Raw genomic sequence first — 16,329 nt, 5'->3', positions numbered from 1 at the left:
CACAGGTTGTGAGAAATTACACAAGTCCTTTTACATGTTTATGTCTCCTCTGACTCATCCGATTATAAGACTACATGAAATAATGAGTTTCCACATTTAGTTAATAATGGGTTTCACGCCATAGTATTAAAAATCTTTATTGGTATTTGGTCAGTACATGAAAAGGACTGAAGTCAGAATAATATGAACATCGCATATGAACTACTCACATTTCAACAGAATTTTTTTAACCGAATTTTTTTTTTTTGCCAATGAAAAATTAAAATTGCACTAAAAAAAAAAAAAAAAAAAAAAAAAAAAGAAAACACAGGTCAACATCTAAAAATGACCTTGAATATAGCGAAGCTACTGTAATTCAGTGATTTTATTGACTTTGACAATGACTTACACCAGATGCCTGATTTCAGTGTCAAGAGCTAAAACAAGAACAGCCTAGACGTGCTCAAATAAACATCAGAATCAAACATCCACGCAATTTAAATCTAACATTAAACCATTCCTGTTATATCCCCGTGTAGCAACACAAATGTGACAGAGGCATCACGATGGGCAGGGAGAGAAGGGTGAAAACAAAACATCTTGGACAGCAGTGCTGTGTTAAAGACTATGCATTTGTTGCCATGTCTGTATACGGTATAAAAAAAAGAAAAAAACAAACAAACAGATAATACATGTCAAAGTACATTACAAAACTGCACCATCGCTTGTGCCGGTGTCCAGGCCGTTCTGAGTGTGCCGTGACCCAGCAGTCCTGCTGCCCTTGGTCACCAGGGCAGCCTTGTCCTCATGGGGGTCGGTGGTGGAGTCTGTGTCATTCGAGTGCTGAGTCAATGATGTCTCGCTGCCTGTCGGAGAGTCCACGCTCTCGTATCCCGCACTCAGCTGGCTACCGAAACCCACAGGTCCTCCAACTCTGCCAGCAGCAGTCTGACTCCCTGTCACTTCCTCTGAGTGGTTGGAGAGTTTGGTCTCAGCTTCGCCAGGGCTTGAGACCATGGGGGACATGGGAAAGTCTTCCTCTGTGCTGCTGACCTCTCGGTACAGGCTGGGTGTAGTGGTCTCGCTCCTCTGGGATGAGCTGCCATTGCTTGGACCATTGGAGACCCTTCCGTAGTCTTTACCCATTGGTTCAGAGGGTGCGCCGGCCTGCTCGGCCTGAGCGGATTGTTCAGCACATGAGCTGGAAGCAGTGGGTGAAGTCCTACTGGGTCCTGCTCCAGCTGAAGACCCTTGAGTCTGGGAGAGCTGCTGACGGGTCTCTTTCAGCTGTTGCTGCAGGACGAGGATGGTGCTTTGCATCCCCTCCACCTCCTCATCTAGCTGGATGATAAAGTCATTCAACTCTGGGAGTGACAATTCAGGAACAGACAAAGAACAAAGTCAGAAATGAACACAAATGTCAGAAGATTAATGGCGCAAATATGAGATACGGTCAGAGTTGGCCAAGCTGTTGGTTATAGATGCAATGTTCTCACCGTCTTGGCTGCTCTTAAGCTCCTCGCTATACTTCTTCTGGAGGGCCAGCTCAGCCTCCAATTGGGCGATGCGTCCCTGGGACAGCTGCCGGCCCAACTCCTGGTTTTCCTGAATCAGCATTCGACACTTGGCCATCAGTTTCTTCCCTGTTTGGCTGTAAGGGAAACAAGTCTCACATCACACAGTGAACCAGGAGACAAACAACAGGCAAAGAGGTCCCATTGATCTGACCCACTTTGCGATTTGCCAAGGGTCAAAAGAAACCCTTCAACTTGGTTGTCCGTAAACTGATCTAAGCACAACACAAATGTCATTAAATCTTTCAGACTTCAAAACAACATCAGGAACCCACTGACACAAATCTATCCTGTACAAACACATGTCAATTAGTTCTTTCAAAAAATCCATGGAAAAAACAGACTTTTTTCTGTAAGTGAAATTAAAAGTTGAATGATGTGTATTGAAAATGGTCCCCACTTTCCTGAAACTCAAAACAGTGTTACACTTTAACTGTATGTTGAAGAAAGGTGGGCATTTTAGTATCGATTCGGTCACTAGCAAACCTTCAATTTTAAATAATCTTGCTACATCACTGGGTGTGAGGAACAAGCACAATGAAAAAAATGTAACATAGCAGAGTGATATTAGGGTGACCCAGGACAATTTAAATACCAACCTTTAGCTATGAGTAGCAAAAAGCAAATGTGCACTGCAAAACCAGGCACAGGTTTTCTGTAACCACTTGAAATACACAGAAAGTAAGTGCTTCAACAGTAAACTCAAATAGCTTCAGGTGCTGCTTTCTCAACATTACAAAAGGTCAAGAAACAGGGCAACAGTCCAGAACACCATTTTACATTAGTAGGTATTGTGGTTGTTCTTTTAAAAAGGTCTTAATTAAGAAGCCAAAGATAACTGACTTCATGTAATGCTTCAAACCATTTTTACCACCATGCATTTGGTCTATAAATAAAGATGTTATATAGTCAGAAGACACTAAAATAGTAACATAATATTAAAGTAAGCAAAGTGATGATGGTAGCTTCAAAGTACCTCAGAACTGGCATCAAGAACAAATGTTACTTATAATTATAATTAATATATAATTATGTATTTACATCAGTATCATTTACTGGAACTCTCCTCCATTCTTATTCATTATAACCATTACTGCCTCTGCAGGAGGAAATGTGCTTTAAGATGCTCAGATCTCATCCCCACTTTAGTGTGAGAGCAGAGTAAAAATTGTTGTTGTTGTTTTTTTTTTTTTTAAAAGACAGAAAAAGTAAAACAGACCCCATGAGGGATTCACAGCGTGAACAGTGTTAAGAGCTGTGCTACACAGGTGAGAAAGGAAAATATAATCATCTATTTGTGTAAATGGCTGAGGGAGAGATTGTTTGGTCAATCACAAAAATACACAGAAATACAATCAATACAATCTCATAAACTCATAACATGACTTCTTGAAGACATCTTTAGTCACAAATTGAAAACAGGACTCCGTGCACCTACAGCAGTGTGTTTTGGTAGGAGAAATTAAGCAAAGCTTAATTCGGCATTAAATCCCGTGTGAATATTTTTACACAAGTATTCAGGGAAGGCCAATCATGCTTCTTAGCTCACACACACTGCAGTAAGTGCTTGTTTCAGAGAAACAAAATCAAATTAAATGCCAATAAAAATAAACAAGTCACAAAATAAAACAAGTAAATACACTCTACCGTGTGTAGGCCCATGCTCAAAGACACAGGCGAATGGACCCTCATGCCTGAACCATAGTCCTTGGTGGACCGAGGATCTGGCTCCGCTCACAGTCTTAATGTCATTTCTAGTGGCTCTTCCCCCAAAGTCTTACTTTTAAATCCTAGAAACTTTCCTCATATTACTGGAATGTATCTAGACTGTCCAAACAGTCTCTGCATTTCTCAGGCAGACTAAGCAGGTCTTTGTGTGGTCTATTCCACTGTTAATGTCTTTTTAACCCAAGTATGGGAATCGTCTTTAAAATGTTCAATTGCCGTTTTAGGCTAGGGATCCTCCCTGCCTGACTCAACCTCCATATTACCTCCACCATAACCCCCCTATTTAATAAGTGAACTGTCTGGTTTGAGCGGCGGGGGCAGGGAGGCCATATCCACGTCGGGAAGCGAGTGACCACCTCTTCAGGAACAGTCCGGACTCCTTCAGGCCCTTGGACGGTGAGGGGAACTCGAGGGGAGAGAGCTGAAACACAAGTGTCACCTGACCATACTGTCTTTTCTCTTTAGGTTATGTGATATGTAGCTGGCACAGTGCAAGAGTACAAAAACAGTTTGGGGTTTGTTTTTTTTTTTGGAGTGACTGGCTTTCTGTAAAGTCTGAATCTCGTGGTGAGTACAGCACTTTGTCAGCCTTCCCCCCCACCATTGTTCCTGCATGTCTGCAGTGAGAGTGAGGGTGGGGGGCGTGAGGAAGTCTTGACTTTTCTGTTTTGTTTTGTTTTTTTGAGGGGGATTATTTTGATTGTCTTTACCTATCAGGTGTAAATTTCCAGGCACTCAGTTCATTTTGGGCCTGCTCCAGTTTGTCTTTAGTCTGTTCCAGTTCAGCCTTCATTTTGAGGAAAAACAAGTTGATGGATGGGTCCACCATGGACGACCGCAGTTGGGCCACGCTCGGCTGCTGGACTTGCTTGAGGTACTGGATCTGCGTCTGCAGGATACAACAAACACATGTGACTGGCAGGAACAAATAAACAAGTGTTTTATCATGGTTCAAGAGAAAATTCTTGGGTTTGGCTCTGATCTCCAGTAGCCGTGTTTTTCCTCTTAAAAAATAAACAAAATGTGTAAAATTGGAAATCGCCATCTTCTGATGGCAACTTTTCTGCTAAAGTTATCTAAAGATGTGGACTCAAACAATTTAAGCATGTTACCTTAGAGCAACACTTGGTACCTACCATCTACAAAGTTTTCAAGACAAAATCTCTAAGTGACAATTACTTCCAATCATTTGACAGTTGCCTTTCCAGGCCCGGGGAGATCAGACTGGTCCAAAACAAATGAAACTCACCTGCCAAAGTTATGATGACATCAACCATTTTTGTTGTTGTTTTTTTGTGTGTGTGTGTGTGTGTGTGTCTCAAACACATTTAGCTTAAAATTCTGGTATTTCTGTTGAAAACTGTGTCCCCATGCTTTCCATTTCAATGTGACTGCAGGGTTTCCAAGTTTAAAGCCTGTGCGTTGAGCTCACCTCAGCTGCACTTTAAGAATGGCATGTGCTACCATAAAGCAGCTGTTTGATCCACTGAGCTGTCAATCTGGCAAGAGCAAAGGATGCCTTGGCTTGAAATAATTTACTTTTAGCCTCTTTTCCATGATCATGACAGTTTACTAAGGAAAGCTCTCTGCTGGAGTGTTGCAAATTATTCAATTCATTTAAATTTAGTAATAAAGTTAAATTATTTTGCACTTTGAAAACTTGTATTATTAAATTTAGAATTTAGCATAATAATTACCCAGTTTTGACATGTTTAATAGCAACCTGTAACATCATTACTCATTCACAAAGTTACTGATGTTCTTTTTGGTGAAATCTTAATGAAAGAAAGCTCATTTAAACATTATGTTAGAAGGGCTATATTCCTATAAGAACTATATCAAGTACTCAAACTGTAGTACTAATGGAAACTGAATGTCAAGCATAATTAGAGGAATAAATACATACTGTGCACTCTTGCATTTCCTGCTCCTTGGTGGCAAGTCGCATGACCAAGATGTTTTCCCTCCGCGCGGATTCCTGCTGCTGCTGCTTGAGCTTTTCCTCCGACTCCTTCAGCCCTGGAACGTCATTGGCTGAGGCGATAAAAGCGGTGCAGAAATGCAAAACATATCAGAAAAATTCCTTTCACTGACTGCCACAGACAGCAGCACCGGGCAAAAACATGGTGATTGTTGAGATGCTGACAAGGTTAAATCATAACCGTGTCTTATAGCAGGTGTACTTACAACATAGCTCCGCATATTTCGCCTCCAAGACCTGGACATAGGCTTCATGCTGTTTCCACCTGTGATGGGCAGAACATGTTTTAGCTGCTCATCCAAAACACAAACACCAAATTCCCCCTACCACAAAATAATCACCAACAGCAGAGCTGTTACCTACCTTGCACACAACTCTTCTCTGGTCAGAGTCTTCATGTCCGATTCACTAAGGCGAACCTGTGTGAACGAAAACCCAAGCACTGGTTACATAAAGAAACCCATTAGAATATTTGGAGGGTGGTGGGCAGGGTCGTGACACATAACAAATTACAAGGGGTACATTAGAATAAGAAAAGAAACTCACTTTCTTGGGTAGAGGCTCCTCGTTGGTCATTGTGAACCCTGTAAGTAAAAACACGACAGGAAATCAGCAGTAATTACAGCTTGGGGTTGTGTGCTTAAAGGACTGCATCATGTTTTAACGCGATGGCTATCAACACGCAGTACAATGTACAGCAACTCTGATAACTCGGTACAAAAGCTGTGCCTTTCAGCTAATAGATGACCCTGATGGTGTGTGAGGAACACATTAACTATCCCGCAAAACCAAATCAAAGTTAATATTAGCAGTTTATAAGAGCAGCCGAGCCTTGTGTTAGCTCGTGTGACAAGCAGCAGCAGCAACGGACCGCGAGAAATGGAAAATATGCTAACCAAGGTTAACACTGGGCTGCTAATAAGGTTTAGCTGTTTCCGTTAGCAAACTAACTACACGTAACGAAACAGCAGTACCGAGCTTCACTATTTCCCTATGTCCAGCCTGGCAGCATACAAGTCTTGGATCTGTTTTCCGCTCCTTGTTATCACAAAATGGCGGTGAAGGAAATGACTCCCTCCCTAGCACTCCTTTTCCTGAAACTAGCGGGCTCTGGGTGGCAGATATCGGGCCTTCAGCCATCAAAGAAAAATCACTTACCAGATCAGTTTCTTTCGATGTTTCTGGATCCTCTTGGTGTCAGGGGTTCTTTGTGAAACGAGAACCTGCGACTTGGTTAAAAATTATGGGGAAGTTATTTGTAGTCGTCTCGCTTCGGCGTGGTCAACAGCATCTTCCTCGCGGTCGACTAAACAGAATGGCTGTAGCTGGGCGCTGCGCTGCACTTGCCTTACTGCAGAGTTCTAGCACAGATAGAGGCAAAGAGCGAGACCTCTCACTCCGCAGCGATTTTAAGATCATAAAATGTACCCCTCAAATAACAGTAAACAGTAGATATTTTTTATGTGATTTTGATGAATTCATCCCCGCATTGCTATTTTTATTGTATTATTTTTAGCCTTAGTTTGTATGAATGGATGTTTTTAATTATTAACTAATGTATTTATGTTAACAAATGTATTTAAATATATACACAGCACAAAGCTCCCCCTTTTGTACTATTGGTAGGAGTAGTTTGAAGAAATACTTTTTTAATTATTATGAGTGTTCATAAACATAATTATTTGAATTAATTCATAAAAGAAATCTAGAGTAGAGAAATCCTTAGTGTGCCTTGACATTAGCCTTTGGTGCATCATCGACTGTGAGTTGTACCGAAACTTGTTTCTGCTGTTGAAGAAAGAAGTGTTTCTTTTTAGGATCTTGAAATGTAGACTTCAAAAAGACTAAAAAATAACTCGAAATTGTGAAATAATAAGCCATATTTTCTTTTTTATTTCTGTTGCAGAAATAACTTCCTGTTGTTCCATGAAGTTGACACTTCTGGTGCATGCTAGAATTGTTCTCAGTTTAGTGTCCACCAGAAGTGACACCGTGTTCTGAATTCAAACCTGAGGGTTTTCCCTTTTAAGCAAGCGTTGTTTGCTTCTTAGTGCGCCATTATTTTAATATAGACGATCTCCGCCATTGCCTCCACTGTTGTGGGGAGAACGTTCACGTGACTCTCTGCTGTTAGTTTTTTTATTTTTTTAATTATGCTTGTATTAATTATGTATTAAGAACTACTCCTTTAAATATATGCTTTGTTTTGCAATAAATAAACAGAGTGAATAGATTTACAATAAATGAAATATACGAGAAGAATTTTTTTTTTTTTTTTTCATAACAGTGATATAATGCACTTTTTTAAAGCTACGGAAAACCTACTAGAGGGAGGAGTTGCAAAATAATACAGAAGGTAAGGAGCTTTGTTTATTATTATTCCAGAGTATCGGGATGCGTTTTTAATACAGTCTCTCTCATCTGCCAAGTGTCTCTAATAATGTGTGTCGTTGTCACATGTAGCCGCTTGACTCCTGTGTTTATCCAATTCCCGGACACCCCCACAGCATAGATGTAATGGTACGGTCGCCTCCTCTGTCAACTTGAAATTGCACATTTCAAGGGCAGTTGTTATCAGCGTGTGTATTCCTTCATTCTGTCCATTGAACAGCATTAGGAACATGCTTTGCAGAGCTGGACAAATACGCAGGTAAGATTGTTGTCACTTGAGTATTTGGTGCGTGTACTGTGCTCAGAGTGCATACGGAATCGGGGCTCTTGACTTCTGCTAGCAGCAGTTGTTCTTGAACGTGACAGTTGCTTATTGATAGCTAGCAGTTAGCTAACCGAAATGCTAACTGGCAGCTCAGCTAGGTTAGCTTATGGCGCACTAAATACAGGGTTTTGTTTATTAAACGCGTAATCATCCTGTTATGAGCTCGTGCATGAAGTTATGAACCGAATGTCTTAATATTGAGCCAGTATCATGTGTTCAGTGAACTAATATGTAGATGACTGTGCTTCAAGAGCTGCATAAATCCAGTATCAACAACAGACATTTAGGTCAGTTGCTTAAGTAAGCTAAAAATCCTACCTCTGATACCCTGCAGGGAAGTAATTTGGTACGGCTTAGTTGCACAGCCCTGTCAATAGCTCCTTAGCAAATTACTCTTTGATAAGAAAACTATAGTTTAAAAGTAGTTCTGTTTGGTACATCTCAATTTCTGTATCCCTAAATAACTGAATTACAGTTTTCTTGCTGATGTCATGACATTTTCATGATGTCATGCCTTATTTCATGCTGTATTACTTCATTATTTCTTTTCAGGTGTGCAGCCAGCCTCAGCCACACTATTAGCAAGGTAGCTGCATCGAGGCAGAAGCATACTCTCCCTGACCTGACATACGACTATGGTGCCCTGGAGCCCTACGTCAGTGCAGAGATCATGCAGCTGCATCACAGCAAGCACCATGCTACATATGTCAACAACCTAAATGTTACAGAAGAGAAGTATCAGGAGGCTCTTGCAAAGGGTATGGGCAGAGTCGCATGATATTTCACTTCACATGACTCTAATTGAAAATGAAGACTTTAAAAGTAGTTGTCTATATGAAGTTGTAATTAAGATTCTGATATGTACGTTACAGTTTTTTTCCTTAAAGATTTTTCCCCCAAACATAAATGTGTAAGAGTTTGACAGAAGCTGTATGTTGTGTATATTTGACTTACATTTTTAGGAGACGTGACAACACAGGTTGCTCTCCAGCCTGCCCTCAAGTTTAATGGAGGCGGCCACATTAACCACACCATCTTCTGGACAAATCTCTCTCCAAATGGTGGAGGTGAACCACAAGGTAAGACAGAGAAATCCACAAAAATACAAAAAACGGTATATGACCAGACTAAGACAACTCATGGCCAATCAACTTGTTTGTCTTTAATCAGATCACTTGGTTTTTCTCTGAGACATGCTGACTCTTATTGAATGTGCAACTTAATTTTATGACTTGCTGAAAAGTTGATTCATATGGTTGCAGAGTTTTTTTAGTGTTACATAATGACTGAAAATTGCACCATTTCCTAATAACTGGCTTAAAGCTCAGTTTTGTTAATATGGAAATTGTCATGAAATTTGATCAGTGGCCATGAGTACTATTCAGAGTTGGGGGAATGGTTGCAGTCACCGAATTGTATCATCACTTGGATAAGTGCAACATTTCTTTCACTGAAAACACTCCAACCAAGAAATTTATGTGTTGTGCCATTTCACTGAAGCATACACATCTGTTTGACAACTTTGTAGGAGAGCTAATGGAGGCAATCAAACGGGACTTTGGCTCCTTTCAGAAGATGAAAGAGAAGATGTCTGCTGTTACGGTGGCTGTACAGGGCTCAGGCTGGGGGTGGCTTGGCTTTGACAAGGACAGTGGAAGACTTCGCATTGCTGCTTGTGCTAACCAGGATCCTTTGCAGGGGACAACAGGTCAGTTGGACTTTTTGTGATTTGGTGCATATAAATAAAACTAAATTGAATAAATGCGACTTGGCCATCTAACTGCCACATGGCCTTTTTGTATGTATTTTTTTGGCACTTAGGTCTCACTCCCCTCCTTGGTATTGATGTATGGGAGCATGCTTACTACCTTCAATACAAGAATGTGCGACCTGACTATGTGAAGGCTATCTGGAATGTAGTCAACTGGGAGAACGTGAGTGAGCGTCTTCAGATGGCCAAAAAGTAGAAGCTGATGCACAGCAACCACTAAGACTTGGATCAAACAGTAGTTGCCTGCATTGAATCAGAATTTAAAAAATCAGACTTATGACAGTTCAAACCTTCAGACGTAACTGGCATTTAAACTGTCTTTAAAATAATTTTGGGTTTTGTTTTTTTTGGTACATATATTGTACGTGAAAAAGCTGAAGCTAGCGGGCAAGTACTGTTTATCTCTGGTCTGTTCTCAACCGCTAGTAATTTTGAAAGCGCACAATAATGGACAACTTTAACATCAAAGCTGGCTTTTGCCATTCTCACATCTTATGAGTGGCATACCAGGTGTAAGATAACACGAGTGCATATTCAGATAGCTGTCTCAGTCAGGTTAAGCCACACTAAAATCAGACAATGTTATTGCAGTCCTTGTATTTGCTGTATGATAATAAAAATCAGAAATTGTAATAAAACAGTTGTAAAAGCTTGATTCTTCTTCTTTCTTTCCTTTTTTCATTACCTGTAAGATTCTAAAATTTCACTTTTTTTTTTTCTTTTTTTTTTCTCCCCCCCCCTCTAAGCTATAAGAGAAGCTGGAGTTAAAAATGCAGTTCTATACTTTATTTAGTTTAAATCCTCATGGCCCCATTATAGGGCAGTGTTGAATACTGGTCACTGAGGCTCATGTTTTCAAATGCGTTTTAGCTCAGTTGGTGTTAAAAGATGGATGTCAACATTGTATTGTGTGTAGGTTTTATTTTTTTTCTCCTCTCCTGTCTAATACTTTAAAGTTTCACCCAAGATGAGTTCAGTCCAATCAAGATTTAAATCCAGGCATTAAGTACCTTGATTTCTTAACAAAGGTCACATAAACCTCACGATTCTGTCAAGCTGAAAAATCTTAGGTTTTATGCCTACATCTGGTCATACTGCTGCTATTTACAATGTTCCCAGAAGAGGGCAGTGTTCCCTTAACATTTGTGCTTAGGCTCCTGCTGTGTATACAGGACTGTGCAAACTAATTTACAAAGAGCCAAATCTTTGTGGGTTTTGGTTCAATGAAAACTGGACAGGATGACTACTATCTGAAATTCATGTGAGTAGGGACAAAAACAAAACAAAGCCACTTGCTCTTGACGGAAATTTAATCAGAAATGGTCTCAGTGGAAGGATGGCTTTCCATGGGGAGAAAACACTGAGGTAATTAAAGATTAAAGACCTGTACAACAGTAAGTGTCTACAGCCATCTGTAAAACAGTGGAGGCTCTATCATGGTTGGAGCTTCAGTCAGTGGTGTTGGAGATCTTATCAAGACTGATGGAATTATAAATGCAGAAAAGACAGATTTTGATCCACCGTGCACTGCCACCTGGAAAGCATCTGATTGGCAATGGCTTCATTTTTCAGCATGACAATGATCCCAAACACACTACCAATATAGTAAAAGCATAGCTGGATAGGAAAACACACAATCAGTCATGCATTGGCCTCCCCAGAGCACAGACCTCAACATTATTGAAGCATTGTAGAGTGATCCTGACAGAGAACAGAACAAAAGGCAGCCAGCATCCAAACAAGAGCTTTCCTTCAAAAAGTCTGGAGAACTTTTCCTGAAGACTAAAGAAATGACAAGAAAACATGGCAAAGAGAGTTCAGACCACTTTAAAGACTAAAGGTGATCACACCAAATATGAACTTTTAATAGAATTGAAATGTACCAACTCTGTTCTTGCTTTATATACAATAAAATTGCACTCATTTCCTATTTCACAAATGAAATATACAGAAAATATACACTGTATATGTATATATATTTAGAGATGCTTGATAATTAAGTGCTTGAAGTTAATTAATGCATAAGAGATTGCAGACAAGGCTGTGAAACATTTACAGTTTTGAATTATAAGCATTTATCTACAAAGTTTAAAGTACATTCCGAAAAAAAAGCTGATGTAGTTTCTGTACAAATGGCTTCCAGCTGCTTTATCATATAAAAATGTCTCCCCTCCTTGTCTCATTGAGTAAGACTGACCACTTTGCCGGTGGGAATGTCACATTCGAGATATGTCATCCTTTTCCTGGCAGCTGTCTCATATGCAGTTTTCAGTGGACATTATGATTTCAAGCACACATTGACCAGACTTGCCGCTGAGACTAGAATCAGGAAAAGTTTTGGTTTTTTCTGAATTAGCTATTTTTCAGATCAGAATTTGCCAACTGAAAGAGTTACTCAACAGACCAGTAAAAATGAAAATGTCATTTGATTTGAACTCTGAAAGTGCATCAGGGGGTTATTACCCACTGGTGTGGCATGACTCTAATGTACTGTTGCATGGACTATAACTTCAACAGCAGACTTACAGGGTTTATGTAACAGATTATGTACTAAAGCAAGGATGATTTGGATTCATCAGAGCAAAAAGTATAAGCACACAAACAGGATTGGTCTCATTTGTGACGTTGACATTGCCAGCCTTTAAAAACAGAAGTCTCCAAATTTATGAGAGGATGACTCTAAATGTGGCCTACTTTTGCTCTGTAAAAGTCTGAGTATGCCAAAAAGTATTTCCCTCATCTACGAGTCGTAAAAAAAGATGGAACTCACACAGGATAGTTTCTTTAGCTTCTGGAAGGGAAGAGAGGAAAATCTTGAGCAAATGTCTCAGTCGCTGACTTTAACTCCTTTTTCAAAACCCACCTTTGTTCCTTACCCCTCTACCCTCTTCTCTTTGTACTGCTTTTTCCTAAAAAAGTGCATCCAAGACTCAAGTAATATGTAGACAAACATGCATATATAATTATCTTTGTTGCCTATCCCCTTTTCTTCAGAAACGACATGAACTTTCACATTTTTATACACACGTTTCATAGGAAACACAAGTTCTGCTGTCGTTGTGGTTTCTCGCACACAGGCATGCAGCGAGACTCGCATGCGGCTGAGTCTCGCATCCTGATTTTTATTGTCAGGGCCGATGGGGTGGAAATGCGTGCCCAACAAATACTTTGGTCTTTACTGATTAAAACTGTGGCCTCTACTTCCACACTCGCAGACTTTACATTTTCTTCCACAGCGCTGTTTAAGGTTGTCACAAATTTGAACCACAAATGTTGGGTGGCCAAGAAAGAAGAAAAACAAAGAAGCCTTCAAAAATAAGAACATAATATTCAGTCAGACTTTGCTCCTTTCTTCCCTTTTCAAGCCTTTTATTGTGTTTTCAAACACAAAGTGCTGACAGATGCATGCAAGGGAACGTCCAGAGTTCTTAAAGTGAGGGATTTTTTCAGAGTGGGTCGTTTTTGTTTGCTGAGCTCTCTCAGTTTTTGCTCGGATCTTTAAGGGTCAGGGTAGGTGGAGTTGGAGCTAGATAACCTGACCTTGTGTCTTCTGTTTTGCTTCTCTGAAGGCCTCAGGGACCGTCTGCTTTCAGGGAAGAGTAGATAAAGACTAAACTTCTGTACTCTTGTAGCACATGTGCTCATTTCTTAACTCTTTTATTTTCATAACAAATGTTTATTTTGTACTTTAAATGAAAAATTATCTGTCTGCTTCTAAAACTTGGCCTCACAATATTTTCATAACATTTTCTACTGCATTAATACCTGCAGCGGATTTGTCGTTTACCCCCATCCAAGTAACACATGCTTTTCATATGACGTCTTCCTGAATAAACGTCAGCATCTTCAATCTCTTGTCTGCCTCCTAAATAATTTTTCAGCTTTGTCATCACATTTCTATGATCCACCATCCTGTCCTCCAACCAGCAAAGCTGACCCGTGGTGTTTCTCTGTGTGAACTGCCCTACACAAGCTGTCATTGTCCCATTTGGACTGGAAAAGTGAGGTGTCAACACTAAGGAGGTAAAACTTTCCAGGATTCGTCGTCCGTTGTTCCTGGCAGAGAGGGCGACGGAGCTGAAATTCAGGGCACCCGTTTGGGTCTGAGCCTGAAACTGAGTGCTTTAGAGAGGGAGCTCTTCAGCAGGCACGGCGAGCCAGGAACCAGGCAGCAGGGTTTTGTGGGAAACTTTGTCCATCTCATTTTTGTTTGAAAAAAAAAGACCAGACACACAAACAGAACTTGAACATAGTAGAAAGGCACACAATATGCTTCTTCCTCTGCTAGTGCTTCATGTGATCGTTGACATTTCTACAAGTGAAACTCTCTCTGAAAAGTCTGTGCTGCAAAGAAAAGAAAGGAAAAGACTGTTTTAGCGAGAGGGTGTGACGGTGTCTGGTTAATTCTTTGCAGTTATGTAACAGTCGCTCGCACCAGTGAGTCTAAAGGCTTGTGGACATCGTTTAGGCAGCAGAGTGTGATAAATCACTGCAGGCCTGGGGTCATTTGGGTTTATGTGGGACTGATCCAAGCTTGACAAATCCACACGAGCTCACTGACTTTTCATTTAAAAAATGAAAAGTTCACCACACTGCCAACTGTGGCTCATAAAAGGATGCTAACTGTAGACCTAAGATCCCTTCTTTCTATGAAGTGAACAATAGTTTATGGATAATTTTTCATATTCGTGGATATATAACACCAGTAGTGTGTTCTTTTAATCTTAAAAGTGAGAAGTTTTGAACTCAGACATTTTCTTTGTATGTATTTTCCTTTTCCATATCCATCATTTTTTAAGCTGCTTCCCCTGTTTCTCTAGTATTCGTCTTGGCAATTAAGCTTGAATGAGATTCAATCATTTCTTTGGATTTAATCAAGAGAGCGGATAAGTTTTTCTGTCAAAAATTGGCTGTCTTCTCTCCTCCTTTACAGAGTCAGCACTCGGCAGATCCTTTTTGGCTGGGTACTCAGGATGTCAGAGGAAAGAAACTGAAAAGAAACAGAGAAACTGGAGGATACCCAAACACTGGAGCATTAAAATACAATAAGGTGCCTTCATCTGCAGCAGACTTGACTTCCTTATGGGATGGAGCTATTCCCGGTCCAAAAAGACCATGCCCAAAATCATGTAGCTCCTGGTGGTCTTGTAGAAGAAAATCCATAAACACATAAATATTCTTTCAATGTTTTAAAAGAGCTAGCAGACAGTAACGTGATAGGCAACTTGTTTTTTCTTTCTCTTTCTTAAAAAGTTAGCATTCATCACACTGCATACAACCCTGTGAGCTTCCTGCTGAGTTTTTAAATATATGCCAAACTCTGAGTAGAGTAAATACTTGTCAAGTGCTTCTTATATACTATAAACAGAAGATGGGTTTAGTTTTCTCTGTCCGACAAAAATTACACTGCTTCTTACTCAGTACACATTTTCTCAATGGGTTATAGTCTTAGTTGATGGTTTCTCCTTTTCTGCAGTACACTATATTTATTTTTTATGGTCACATTTAGAGTAAAATACAGAATATAGAATAAAGAATAAGGAAGGAAATTTTTACCTTATGGTTTTCTCAATCAAGCACACCCCTTGTTCATGACATACATTTTGAAAACAAAAGAAAACTAAACAAATAATTCGGGACAAGTTGAAGAAAATATAATGCTGATATTTTCCAATAATAATCCACAAACCAGTTGGTAACAGAACTACCTGCATGTTTTTTATACAGTTTATGGTGCCACCCTACTAGGTTGTAACAACTTTGTCTGTGAAAGACAGTAGTGTTTAGACAGAACAGAGAAATTCTTGTGTCCTTCTATATTATCTCCAAGGATCAGCTGTACAACAGTTTACTGGCTTTAAAAACAGGGAAGGGATTTTTAGTAGCAGGTCAACATCTTGAAAGAAAGAAGTGTACACGATTAAAAGATTCAAAGTTCAATGTCACAGTGGGACAAAATTGCAAATTTAATAAAGATAGGAATCATTTTATTGATTCTAAACAATTAATAATACAAAACACCCCTAATTTCTTTAGACTTTGCTAGGAAAATGGGAAATAAGGGCAAACATTTATTAAAATGTATGCAAACATACTTGGAAATACAGTATATAACATTAAAAAAATAGAGTTTGTACAATTGTAATGAGTTTGAAAGTCAATATTTGGTCTGCCCACCTTTATTCTTCAACACAGTCTGAACTCTCCCTGGGAAGCTTCCTTGTACTTTCTTTAAATAGTCTTCAGGAATAGTTTTCCGGGCTTCTTGAAGGACAGTCAATGATTTTCTTTGCATGCTGGCCTCCTTTTGTTCTGTTTTCTGTGAAGATGATTCCACACTGCTTCAATAATGCTGCGGTCTGGACTCTGGGGAGGCCAATCCATGATTGATAGTGTTCCATTGTGTATTTTTTTTTAATCCAGGTATGCTTTTACTGCAAGATCCCCAACACCACTGGTTGAAATGCAGGCGCTGTTGTACCCAGTCTGTGAAGATTGATGATGATTTGAGCCAAAAATTTAAAGTTTTGATTCACCACTCTATAAGACTTGTTGCCACTCAATTTCATTCCAGCTCTTG

At 39.8% G+C, this 16,329-nt stretch overlaps 2 protein-coding genes across 2 annotated transcripts; one reads left to right on the top strand and one right to left on the bottom strand.

Moving 5' to 3' along the window:
• Window positions 1–107: 107 nt before the first annotated feature.
• Window positions 108–6,625, bottom strand: wtap (WT1 associated protein). The gene is made up of 8 exons (XM_005454610.4): window positions 6,421–6,625; window positions 5,809–5,846; window positions 5,626–5,681; window positions 5,469–5,527; window positions 5,188–5,315; window positions 3,992–4,170; window positions 1,476–1,630; window positions 108–1,343 (listed from the first exon to the last, which is right to left on the bottom strand). The coding sequence occupies exons 2-8, from the start codon at window positions 5,836–5,838 to the stop codon at window positions 685–687; spliced, it is 1,266 nt and encodes a 421-aa protein (XP_005454667.1). The 5' UTR covers window positions 5,839–5,846; window positions 6,421–6,625; the 3' UTR covers window positions 108–684.
• Window positions 6,626–7,671: 1,046 nt separating this feature from the next.
• sod2 (superoxide dismutase 2, mitochondrial) lies at window positions 7,672–10,210 on the top strand. The gene is made up of 5 exons (XM_003449940.5): window positions 7,672–7,912; window positions 8,531–8,736; window positions 8,941–9,057; window positions 9,507–9,686; window positions 9,800–10,210. The coding sequence occupies exons 1-5, from the start codon at window positions 7,884–7,886 to the stop codon at window positions 9,943–9,945; spliced, it is 678 nt and encodes a 225-aa protein (XP_003449988.1). The 5' UTR covers window positions 7,672–7,883; the 3' UTR covers window positions 9,946–10,210.
• Window positions 10,211–16,329: the final 6,119 nt, after the last annotated feature.

This window comes from Oreochromis niloticus, linkage group LG15, assembly GCF_001858045.2.
Source record: "Oreochromis niloticus isolate F11D_XX linkage group LG15, O_niloticus_UMD_NMBU, whole genome shotgun sequence".
NCBI lineage: Eukaryota > Metazoa > Chordata > Actinopteri > Cichliformes > Cichlidae > Oreochromis > Oreochromis niloticus.
Note: the sequence above shows the minus strand (reverse complement) of the source record. Positions and strands in the feature narration are given on the sequence as shown.

Coding starts and splice junctions, on each gene's coding strand:
- wtap (XM_005454610.4), bottom strand. CDS start 5,838: ATGACCAACGAGGAGCCTCTACCCAAGAAA. Junction 5,528..5,625: donor AGAGAAGAGTTGTGTGCAAG/GTAGGTAACAGC, acceptor TGCCCATCACAG/GTGGAAACAGCATGAAGCCT. Junction 1,344..1,475: donor GCTTAAGAGCAGCCAAGACG/GTGAGAACATTG, acceptor TGTCACTCCCAG/AGTTGAATGACTTTATCATC.
- sod2 (XM_003449940.5), top strand. CDS start 7,884: ATGCTTTGCAGAGCTGGACAAATACGCAG. Junction 7,913..8,530: donor AGAGCTGGACAAATACGCAG/GTAAGATTGTTG, acceptor ATTTCTTTTCAG/GTGTGCAGCCAGCCTCAGCC. Junction 9,058..9,506: donor TGGTGGAGGTGAACCACAAG/GTAAGACAGAGA, acceptor ACAACTTTGTAG/GAGAGCTAATGGAGGCAATC.